Below are 12362 nucleotides of genomic sequence, written 5' to 3'. Positions count from 1 at the left end.
ATAGTTCTATTGATGCAGCTTAGAATCACATTGGCCTTTTTAGCTGCTGCATCACACTGTTGACGCATCTGATGCCAAAACAAAGTGGTATCCTAGAGATGTTGGCTCACAGGTTTAAAGCTTCCTTGCTCCTGGCATTTGATACTCTCCACTGTCTGTTCATGTTGCCAGCCTCCTCCATGCCCAGCTGCCACCTCTCTCTTCCAGCCTGCCAACCATCACCAGCTGCCTCAGCTTACCAGCCTCCTGCAAACCTAGGTCTCTCTACCTAAAACCCTTGGCAAACCAGATGCTGCTTACCACACCAATCCTGCTTGCCATCCAGACTGTGCCCACCTGGCAAGCAGAGTGCATCTTACTCTCTGAGCTCCCTACCTATCTACCTTTATCAATCTCTCTCTTTTTTTTTACTGCTTATAAACACACAAGTTAAATAGTTTTGAAAAAAAAACACATTTAAAACATAATAGAAGAGGCAAAGCATGTCCTATTAAAAGTTTCATCTGGTGCAAATAGTTAAAAACCAAAGGCCTGCCTAAATAAAAAGGTATTTTCATACCAGGAAAAAGACAGCAGGGTTGAGGCCATCGAAACCTCATATGGAAGGGAGTTCTACATCTTGGGGGCCACGACTGAGAGGGCTCTCTCCTGCTGATCCTCACTAAATGTGACTGTGATGGTACTGGGACTGAGAGAAAGCCCTCTCCTGCTGATCCTAAAATTCAAGCTAGCTCATACACAGAGATACGGTCTTTCAGATAGTATGGTCATAAGTAGTAGTACTTTGAATTCTGCCTGGAAACAGGCCAGTAACCAGTGGAGCTATTTCAACAAAGGAGTTAATATGTTCCCTATAATCAGTCCCAGTCAGTAGTCAGGTCACAGCATTTTGGACCTGCTGAAGTTTCTAAAAAGTTTCCAAATGCAGCCTCACATAGAATACATTACAGTACAGTGGACCTTGGTATCTACTGGGATTTGGCTCCAGGAGTCCCCATGGATACCAAAATCTATGGATGCTCAAGTGCCATTAAATACAACGGCATAGTGAAATTGTGTCTCTTGTAGAAAATGGCAAAATCAAAGTTTGCTTGTTGGAATCTACATTTTTTTTCCAATATTTTCAAATTGTGGATGGTTGAGTTTGCGGATAAATAATCCATGGGTAAGGAGAGTTGACTAATCAAAATGAGATTGGTGTAGATGCTTCAGGTAGAACTCCTGGCATACCTTTGTCACTTTGTAGTGTGGTCCCTCTCACCATCACAGGGACTGTTTTCGATCTGGTGAAGTTAGACACTCACTTATCTCTGTAAGTCTGTCCTCAACTCCTTGGTCTGTGAGGTCCCATCACCTACCTCCACTGTCTACCCATCTAGCAATTCATTCCCAGTCAGCCTAAGAGAACATCTCATCTTGTGCTCCACAAATACAAGACTCCTATTTGTGATTAGGGAGCATGCACCTACCTGGTAAGTGCAGCATTTAGCTCTGGACAGCTGCCTCTGTGGCCTGTTACAGACTGCCAAAATAAAGCTGCTTCGTGTCTCTTTGGAGGTATGCTATTTGAATGATGCATGGGTCCTAAGAGTCCGGAGGTCGCACCAAAGCCACACTCCATTTCGAAGCACCGGAGTGCAGCTTTTGGTGCAGCTTCCAGATTCTTAGGATGCATGCATCATTTAAATACCATACCTCCAAAAAAAAACCCGAAGTAGCTTTATTTTGGCAGTCTGTAACAGGCCAAAGATTGCCTGCTTCCTCTCCACCCAATATATACCTGCTACTGTCCTCCTGAACACTCACAGAGCACTGTGCATTCCATTCCCTCTACTCCGCTGCCAACATCGCCTACACTGCTTTTGCCAGAGCTCAGAAACAGAACTTTCAGGATTGCTGCTTCCAGAATCCCCCCATCACACTGGTCATGAGTCAAAACTTTTTTATTGACTGACTGAATGAATGAATGAATTTATAACCCACCTTTCTCTCAGTATGGGACCCAAAGCAACTTACAATACAAGTGAAACCAAAACACCTAAAACAATATATAGTACAAATGTTTAAAAAGCATTAAACAACTAATCCGATAAAAATATTAATTTAAAACAATTAAAAAGTGAAGATGCCAGATGCTGGCGAAACGTCAAGAATAAACTCTTCTAGAACATGGCCACATAGCCCGAAAAACTCACAAAAACTATTTAAAAACAAATTCAGTACATATTAACACATAGAGGAAGTCCCCGGTTATCCTACAGGTTAGGGACCAAAACACTGTCAAAAAGTGAAATTGACTGGCACCAAGTTGATGGGGGAGGGGGAGAACAGCACATAGAATAGTGGCGCAGACCTGGGTCAAAAGTGCAGTACGTGGCTATAATTTAGATAGGGAAACAACTGAACATCCAAAAAAGGAGTCTTTAAAAAGAGGAGAATGCCTGTATTAAAAAATACAGCACACCCCCGACATCCCACTGCCCTTATGATAAAGGAAAAGTAAGGAATTTTTCCAACCTCAAGCCTTTGCCTGAGTCCTTTCTCTAACATCCATTCAATCAATGCCACCAAGAGTCACTTTTTTAAAAGCCTTGAACTGGTTTTCAGTTCACTTAACTCCCTCATTCCTGCACCCATCTTCCTGAAACTTTGAAAGTTTTCTTACCTTGGGGCTACCACTATTATGTGCTCCATTTTCACATAAACTGTCAAAATAAAATTACTTAAAGATGGAACAGGAAGCCAATCCCCTTTTACAAAATGTAACAGCTATACATGGAAAATTGTACAGGTTTTATTCTTTGAATTAAATTTATCATTTCCAACAATTTGAGAACAATGGTGCACACTCAGAATTGGGGGTAAAATGTGTCTTCTTTTAAATACTATCAAAATGTAGGCTGCCATTGTACAACAATCCCTGAACCTAATAGCACCTGATGTCTTCAAAAGAAGGAACTATGACTACACATTTCTTCCCATTCTGCCATGAAATAAATATATTCTTGGCAGTTTAATTTTTTTAAAATGTATATCAAATTTAAAGGTATAACACAAAATATCCATTTGTCAGAAATCTGATAGTCATATTTTGCTTCTCAGGGGCTACTACTCCCATACAGAAAAAAGGTTACAAAGGTTATAAAAAAGGTGATTTCTAATGATAGTCAGTGGGTGGTGACCTAAATTTTGGATCTTCAAAACAGTCCAAGCCAAACTAGGCCAGTTTTGGAATCACCAAGTTTGACCAAATCTTGTGATCAGTGCACACCTGTAGTATTTAATATGCAAGTGCAATGAACACACCTAACATCTATTACAATTCAAAATATCAATCTGTAACAAAAGCATATTAAGGAAACAGACTGTAGCCCACTGGCAGAAAACATCCCAGGTCCAAATAAAACATTCACACAGCAATTGATAGAAAGAACGCAAAAAGCTGCTGCCTGTCAGAGTAAATAATATGAGGCTCAATTAGGGTTGCCATTAGTCAGGACCTCCAAACCGGGACAAATGTAGGACAAAATTTTCAAATGTAGGACCTTTTTTTTGGGGGGGTCCTACATTTGAATAAAGAGCCTCACTGAGGGGAGGATTCCTTCTGCGCTGGCTCCGGAGAAGGAATCCGCCTCCAGGGAGGCATTCTTTTCCCCTTGGGCTCCGTTTTTGCCAACTGAGCCCAAGGGGAAAAGAATCCCTCCGCTCAGCGAGGATTCCTTCTCCGCTTGGGCTCCGTTCACGGAGCCCAAGCGGAGAAGGAATCTGCTCCCTTTCCCGGCCTCTGTGGAGGCTTGGCCTTCACAGAGGCCGGGAAAGAGGGAGCAGAGCCAGGCCGCCTCCCTCGGCGGAGGAGGCCAAGCAGGGAACGGGCCTCGCTCATGTGAGGCTCCTTTCCCTGCCTGGCATCCGTCGCAGGGGGGGTGTCCCGGGGGCGGGGCCAAACCGGGAAAGTCCCGCCCCCAGGCGGGATATGGCATCCCTAGGCTCAATTAACAAATAGTCTGGCAGTATATGGCAGCTTTCTATGTTTCCACGCACACCTTCAAACAATTTTCCTATGCAGCAGCTCACATTGAATCAAACACAGTGGTACCCTGGGATACGAATTACCCAGCTTACGAATTTTTCGGGATACGAAAAAATCCCATAGGGATTTATTGTTTCGGCTTACGAAGGTTTTTTCGGGTTACGAAAAAACCTCGGCGCTATTTCGCCACCGGAGGGCAGCAGAGAGCTATTTTTTTCCATTAGCGCCTATGGCAATTCAGGTTACGAAGGTTTTTCGGGTTACGAAATTAGCCGCGGAACGAATTAATTTCGTAACCCGAGGTACCACTGCATTAATATTGGGGAGGGGGAATGTCAAGCTCTGGCAGTATCTCAGATTTGTTTCTCACTTTACACTATTTTCTTTCATTTGACAGATAGAGTATTAAAATGTTATTTAATTTGTTTAAAAACATTTCACTCTACTTTTCATTTTAAAAAGATCACAGTGATTTACAGTAAGTACAGATATGATCAAACCAATTGCTAGAAATAATTAAACAACAATAATAACATCACTAGACATCATTAAAATTAATTCATTAAATACAGAAATAACAAAAATCTTAGTAATCAGAAAAATGCCTAAGAAAAGAAATCAGTCTTTGTCTGATGAAAGAAATACCCAACAATCTGCCCAATCTCAATGGAAAGACCATCCTAAATTGTAGGAGCCACAACAGAGAAGGTTCTTCTCCATATCCAAACCAAATGAACCTTACTAAGCCACACTACAGTACACAGAGCCTCCAGCTAAGAGCATAAAAACTCTACCACTCTTGTATTAACTGGTGAAAGGCATGAAGATTCCCCAAAGGCTAACAGAATTCCATACACCATAACAATAAATGTTCATTGAGCTACAAAGACAATACTTGATACCAATCTGTGTAAAAGTGTCAAACTACGATGTTGCCGCTATGGAATCCAGTTAATACCAAACTATCACAATGAATCAAATGCAAACCTCACAGAAGTACAGACAAGCCAAGCAGGAGCTGGGAAGTTAAATGGCAGTGAACATGTATCCTACTATCCTAGACCCCTTCAGCTCCTTTCAGATGCAAGCATCAGTCATTGTGCAATTCATTCAGGAGGATATGAAAACTGATCTCTTTTTATTACAGAAACTTTAAACATGCATGAGATGCTTCTTCAGAATTCAACTACTAAACAAGCTTGATGTTAACTTCTGATTAAAAACTACAACAGGAATATGACATAAACAGAGTAAAAAGGAATGGGGGGAGTTCTGAAACTGGAAGTAGAGTGTTCTCAAATCCATAGATATAACAAGCCATTAACAAGGCAAAAGTAAAATAGCAGAGGAATTTTTTTCCTACTTACTTTTTCCCTCCCTGTAAGCTGCCACTGAAATTTGAGAGCATCAAATCATACTTGCTTGGTGCCACCAAGTGGTAATAATACAGATCTGCAATTTTATTGTCAGTTTCAACCACCACTACATCGACATTTGCATGCTTTTTATTTTTAATGTCACATCAATGTAATAAAATTGTAAAGAGCGGTGTAGGAGGGGGGGGGAAATAAGTCCCCTTTTGTTCATGTTTTGAGAAAGCAAGAATATACTTTTCTCAAGTCTCAAGAATAAAGGGAATAAAACCATCTGAAGCCTCATACATGTCAGTGACATAGAAGGTTTTCTAATTAACATGAATGCATATTAATTTCTTATCGCACTGTTTTCATGTGCCTTCAAGTCAGCTACAACCTATGGTGACCCTATCCTAAATTTTGTGAAAAAATATATGCCCAAAAATTGACCCTAAAATCCTGGATGGACTTATATACGGGTCAATACAGTAATACTGTTTAGAAAGGTCCTGATAGATGTTCCACCCTGATGCTCCACTCTCTGTGCCTCAGCAGTGATTTCTGAAAGAGCTGTTGAGGAAGGGATTGTGTCTCTCTGTGTGAAAGGGATGATTCCCCTTTCAATCAGATGTTAAAACCTTCCCTTCTCATCCTCCTCCTCCTCTGGATCTCTCTCACCATGGAACAACCATTTCCCTCCACTTTTCTTCCCTTCTCAATCCCATGTTAAAACCATATATATATATATATATATATATATATATATATATCGCTGTAGATTTACACAGCACTGTACACACAAACAATAAAATTGCTAAAAATGAAACCTGCCAATGGCATACATGCTATAAAATACATATAAAACAATAGATAATAATACAAGATAGTACAAAATACAAAATAATACAAAATCTTCTCCTCCAGCACCAAAGAAGTGGTGTTTGGTAGTCAGGAGAAGTCCAGAGAGGGAGAAGGAAGAAGGGAAGTGGTGTTTTCCTTTTGTTTTGTCCTTTACATCCTTTGTTACACGCCCCTCAGTTTTACCCTCAACTTATCCACAGTTCATGTCACAATCCATTATTTTGGCCATAAAATGTTCCCTTGACTTATACACGAGATTGACTTATAGTTGAGTATATAAGGTATATTCTACACTGTCTGTGGTGTCTGGAAGGTCAGCTCTCTGGAACCAAATTTCTCATAGCTTGTTTTATCACATGGCATGGGAAAAAATCAGCCATGGGAAATGGCTATACAAAATGAGCAGTGAAACAGCTATAGGTTCTAAACCCAGGCATGTTTTACCAGTGGAGCAAGTTCTGGTGTTTTATTTAGGAAAAAAGTACATACTATGAGAGAACTCAAGCTCTGGAAAAAAATGTTGTTAACTACAACTTTGAAAATTCCCTAGAAAGTCTGCTCAATGACCCTGGTTCACTGAAGGACTCTGGGAGCTGTAGTCTAAAAAAACCTGACATTTCCAAGCTTGGAGACAGGCTAACATCTATCAACATGATGAAGATGCAAACATTTCTGCTTGGTGGGAGGCAAATGATTGTGAATATTTTTGCTGATATAGGCTTAAATGCACTAAAAAGCAGCTTTCAGAACAGCAAAAAAAAAAAAGTAAGAAATAGATCATACCTTGAACACCTTCCAGGAGCAGGTCCACTCCTTTCCTGTAAAAACCATAGGCAGCCTCATAGTCTTCTTCTTCTTCCTTCTTTAAGGCCAGCTTTATCAGCTCCCCTGCTTTGTCCAGGTAGTCTCTCCTGCCAAGCCTAGCCTTTAAGCTCCCAGTAAACAGACCACGGCTTTCTCTCTCACCATCAGGTTTGCTCCATTCGTGATCTGAAAAGGCAGAGGCTTGTGCTGGAGGTTCAGAGGTAAAGCTGAGGCCAAGGGATCGACTGGGAGAATTCTGGTTAGATGCCATTCCATCATCTAACTCAGCAAGAGAGTCCACATCCACAGTCAAAGAAATTAAGTCACTGTCACTGGAGAAACCTGAAGAGTAAAAGAAGAATGGAGTCATAGTACACTAAAAACTCCTCTAGTCCAGCCTTCTTATTCTGAGATAGAATCTCTTAAACTAGTGGTATCATACAATTGGCCTGTGGCTGCATCCATCCTCCACCTATTTTTACATGCCCCAGCCTCCACACCACACAGTTGAGTCTCCCTTATCTGAAATGGTTGGGATCAGAAGTGTTCTGGCTTTTTGATTTTTTTCAGATTTTGGAATATTTGTATATACTTAATGTGATATCTTGGAGATGGGACCCAAGTCTAAACACAAAATACATTTGTATTTCATATACACCTTATATACATGGCCTGAAAATAATTTTAGATATACATTTAATACAGTTAGTCTTCTGTAACCACAGATTTTTTATCCATGGATTCAAGCATCCACCGTTTGAAAATATTTTTAAACGTATACATTCAAAAAAGGAAACATTCAATTTGTCCTATTATACAAGGGACACCATTTTGCTATGCCACTGTATTCAATGGGACTTGAACATCCACAGCTTTTGTTATCTATAGGGGAGTCCTGGAACCAAACCCCAGCAGATACCAAGGGCCCACTGTAATGTTGTGCATAGAACAAAATTTGTGTACATTGAACCACAAGAAAGCAAGATGTCATTATCTCAGCCACCCTTGAAAAATGTTTTGGATTTTAGAGTATTTTGGATTTCAGAATTCCAGAGACTCAAGGGAGCTCAATCTGTATTACAGCAATATGGATAAATAAAAGCAGCTTTCTATATTTGTGTTAAAAGCAAGCCTGCTCTCGCCCAGTCTTCCCACACCCATACCAATCTGCAATACTATCTAGCAGTGATAACACCAACTTAAGGGTCAGCATTAAGGATGACCTGAGAGGATGTATGTGAGGCACCTTCAACACCCTAAACTGCTGTGTAGTTTTTAAAAACTGGGCTCCAGATACATCAGTAGAAGGTTTACAGTCCAAAGCTCTCTTAGAAGGAAGAACAGACAAACAAGCAGTCATCAAACCAAGAACCAAGAACAACCAAAAGATACTCCTAAATCAATTTTTAAAGCTCAGCCTTGCTTCAACTCATTTCCATTGTGTAGCTCTCCCTCATCATCAAAGTTCCTTCAAGTTTTACTCCCACAATAGGCACCCTGTGAAGGACTACTGTTTCAAGTGTTAAGATTTCAGTGCTGAAGGACACTGGTGACAAAACACCATTTTCGTGTGGGCGTCTTGTCAGTTACAAAACTGGCTCCAGGTTATGTGCTTAGTCAAAAGAAACTCCACTGCGTGGAGTGCAGTTCAAGGTTTCAGCTCATCTCTGAAGCGACAAGAAATGCCACAATTGCCCTGTTTGCATTAAACCCTAGAAGAAAGAAACATTCAAGGACTTCCCAATTCATTCCATTTATTCTTACCTCCATATTCTGATTGGCTATGTGTAACATCATCAAGGACGCCAACATCCTTCCGAGCTTCAAAAACAAAGAAAAGAGAGAGAGTACGTGGAAAGAAAGTTGATGATTTTTTTATAAATGAGAACAAGTACTGAGATTATACTAATTAAAGTCAGGAAGAAGTTGGACAAGATATCTATTGCAGCTCAGAATCAAAAAAGGAAAGACTGACAGATGAATGCATATTACAAAGAAATATATACAGTATATATTAAATTCATAAAGTCCAGGCTATCCGTATTCTAAAGGCCTCAACCAATTGTTGAAGTCATGAGCCTCAGTATTAATCTGTTCTTGCCATATCAGGTGTGATAGATAATAAAGCAACAAATTTACAAGCAATACGATCCAAACCATGAAGGTTTGCAAAGAGAGGAACAAAAGAAAAAGCAAGATATTTGATCAAATGGGTTGTGTCAACCCACAGCAGGTAAACTGACTCCATCTGGGCTTTGTCATCTTTTGCAGGTTGCCCTCCTTAAATGTGCAAGTTTTTCACCTTGTGTTCATCATTACATGATTAACAGCTGAGAATTCACTAATAAGAGTAAAGTAAAATCAACCTTGTGAAAAAAGGCTTAAGCACTGTTGGTTAAAGCTTTACTAGGTGCCAGCATGGTGTAGCGGTTTGAGTGCTGGATTATGACTCTGGTGACCAGGGTTCAAATACCCATTCAGTCATAGAAACCCACTGGGTGACCTTGGACAAGTCATACTTTCACAGTCTCAGAGGAAGGCAAAGGCAACCCCTCTCTGAATAAGTCTTGCCAAGAAAACCCCAATATAGGATAACCGTAAGTCAGAAGCGACTTGAAGATTTACAAAACAATATATTAAATGTATCTGTGATACTGAAAGATACTGGGATATTTTAAGCACTTCAAACGCAGTCTGAGAAATTCCAAGAGCTGTAGTAAATAAACCATTTAAACTATAGACTTGCAGCAGTATCTATGTATGTTTACTTGCAAAAGGTTCCACTGAGTTCAGTGGGTAGTACCTTTATAGTTAAGGGTCTGCCTGAAGGATAACTCTTTCCTTATATTAGATTATTCCATGATATACATATCTGGATTCCATGGTCCAGATCTGAGGCCTTTCTGAAACCCTTCTTCAAATGATATAAGCCAGTAAAATACTTAAGAGAGCAATTTTCAGTGGTGATGCCTCATTTATTGAATTATCTCCAAGGAGGTTCACCTCCTACCAATATTGCCACATTTCCAGTAACAAGTCTTTTTTTAGCCTTTCAGTTTTTAAAATGTCACAGAATTGCTGGCTTTAATAACATATGAAAAATAAATTCAGTTTTCATTTCATTGAGAATTTACCAAACCTATACTTCCAGAACATAAAAAAATTCTAGAAGTATGTTTTCTATCAAGATTCATAAATATTTGAAGCTTGCAGCACTTCACCAGAAAGAAAATGTGAACTATATTTTAAAAATCACACAAAGGTATGCAATTTAATGAAAACTATACACAAAAATATGTTTCATTCTGTGAAAAAAATAATCTGAAAATGCATATAACTTAAAAGTTATACAGTATAAGATTTGGGTCCAGATTATTTCAAGGACTGTATTTCCCTGTATAAACCCATTAGGGTTTTAAAATCAGCTGGAGAGGCCCTCTGCTCTATCACACTACCTTCTCAGGCTCATTTTGTGCGAACAAGGGAGAGGGCCTGCTCGGTGGCTGCTCCCAGCCTATGAAATCCCACATGCATCTGAGGAAATAGGCTCAACAATACGAAAGCTCATACTACCAACATCTAACTTTCAGTTAGTCTCAAAGGTGCTGGAAGATCCCTTTGCATACTGATTTTCCAGACTAACACAGCTATGTCTTTGAATGACAGTGAAATACAGAAATACAGTAAATGAATAAATAAAATTGCTGTGCTAAAAAGGATCTTCTAGAGGGAAAACTCCACAAATAATCTGAATAAGTATCAATGTAATAGGCTTTATCCTATATAGAAAAAGACAACTTTGGAAGATGAGAAGATGTCTTCCCATTTAATGGCTTTGAGAAATTTCAGATGCTTGCATGAATAAAAAAAATATAGATTAAATGCTAATGCTGCCATCTAGAGGAAATAAAGATAACAAAATATACGTTTAATTTCTTGACCATCCTACCACTCAGCATATTATTTGCTGTGGTGAGAAAGATTACAAAACAAGGCAAATTCCAACCTTCAGAACTGCAGATAGATAAGCTGTCTGTCAGAGAATCTAAAAGAGGTTCTGCAGGGCCAATCAGCTCAGACCCTTCATGTACTTCTCCATCCTAGAAAGAGAGAAACAGACAAGAGATATTATCATTCCACTTATTTACTGTGAATTTGTTCACCTTTCATTTTTGGGAAGGGAGCAATAAGAAAAGTGACCAGATGATGAAGGCTTAGAAAATGATCCAAAGTTCTAGATTCTTCCTATTCAGAATGAATGTGTTGGATGGCCTTATGTTGGCATGGCCAAGCCCAATCGCCCTGGGCTGCACCAAAAACATGCTACGGCCCCAAGGACGCCTCTTCCCAAGGTTCCAAATAGGAATGGAAAAGATCTGCTCCTTTTGGAGCTGGATTTGGGCTGCCTTGGGCAGCCTCGGGTAAATGCCACGAAGCCACCCCCGTCTGCCCATCTGTTTCAGGCCATTGCCACATGCACAAGACCTTTCTCTGGAAGGAAAGTTAGTCTATCACCATGGAGCAAATGTTGTTGTTGTTGTTGTTAATGTCAGCCTCAACTCATGTGGATGAGACATCTCCAAGACCCATGTTTCACTGCTCTGCTTAAGTCTTTTCAGGACTGTGACCTCTCTGACTGAGTCTTCACAGAATCATAGAGTTGGAAGAGACCTCAAGGGACATCCAGTCCAACCCCCTGCCATGCAAACAACCCCCAACATAAGGCCATCCAGCCTCTGTTTAAAAACCTCCAAAGGAGGAGACCCTACCAGACTCCAAGGGAGTGTGTTCCACTGTCAAACAGTATTTCTCTTTGTCCTTACAGACTGGTCCTTGAACAGTTTCATTCACGGTTCTGATTTTATTCCTCTCTCCCTTTACTTTTGCTTTTTGTCTTTCCTTTACTGCTTGCAATGTTCCATCTGTTATCCATTGTTTCTTCTTTCTTTTTGGGCACCGATAGTGTTTTTCTGTACTCTTCCTTGACAAAAAGCCTGAACAGACAGGCAGGGGAAAAAAACATTTCTGGGCATCATCAACACAGGCAGCTTCAAGATGCTCCAACAGTGTGGCATTTACATGATGCACACCTCTGGAACATCTTGAAACAGGGCACAGAAAGCTGGCTTTTTTTCCAGCCAAAAAAGGAGTGGGTCGAATCCACTCCTTTTTGGTCAGCTTCAAGGCAGATGGTCAGCTTCAAGGACCATGTTTGGTTGCCATGGTCCCAATCCATCTTCAGAAGAGGCTGCTTCAAGCTGCACCTTCCTGCTTGTCTGTTTGCCCCCAAGTCCCTGAGTTTTAACCATAGT

General features: G+C 40.3%; 1 protein-coding gene across 5 annotated transcripts in view; it reads right to left on the bottom strand.

The window, feature by feature from the left end:
- Positions 1-12362, bottom strand: part of RPS6KC1 (ribosomal protein S6 kinase C1) — a 179880-nt gene that overhangs the window by 112128 nt on the left and 55390 nt on the right. For all 5 annotated transcript variants that reach the window (XM_042445857.1, XM_042445884.1, XM_042445867.1 and 2 more), the window contains 3 exons: positions 11057-11150; positions 8815-8871; positions 7030-7392 (listed from right to left, as the gene is read on the bottom strand). In XM_042445857.1, the coding sequence (XP_042301791.1) occupies positions 7030-7392; positions 8815-8871; positions 11057-11150 (514 nt within the window). The remainder of the gene's footprint in view (positions 1-7029; positions 7393-8814; positions 8872-11056; positions 11151-12362) is intronic.

Source organism: Sceloporus undulatus, chromosome 1, assembly GCF_019175285.1.
Source record: "Sceloporus undulatus isolate JIND9_A2432 ecotype Alabama chromosome 1, SceUnd_v1.1, whole genome shotgun sequence".
In the NCBI taxonomy this organism is placed as follows: Eukaryota; Metazoa; Chordata; class Lepidosauria; order Squamata; family Phrynosomatidae; genus Sceloporus; species Sceloporus undulatus.
Note: the sequence above shows the minus strand (reverse complement) of the source record. Positions and strands in the feature narration are given on the sequence as shown.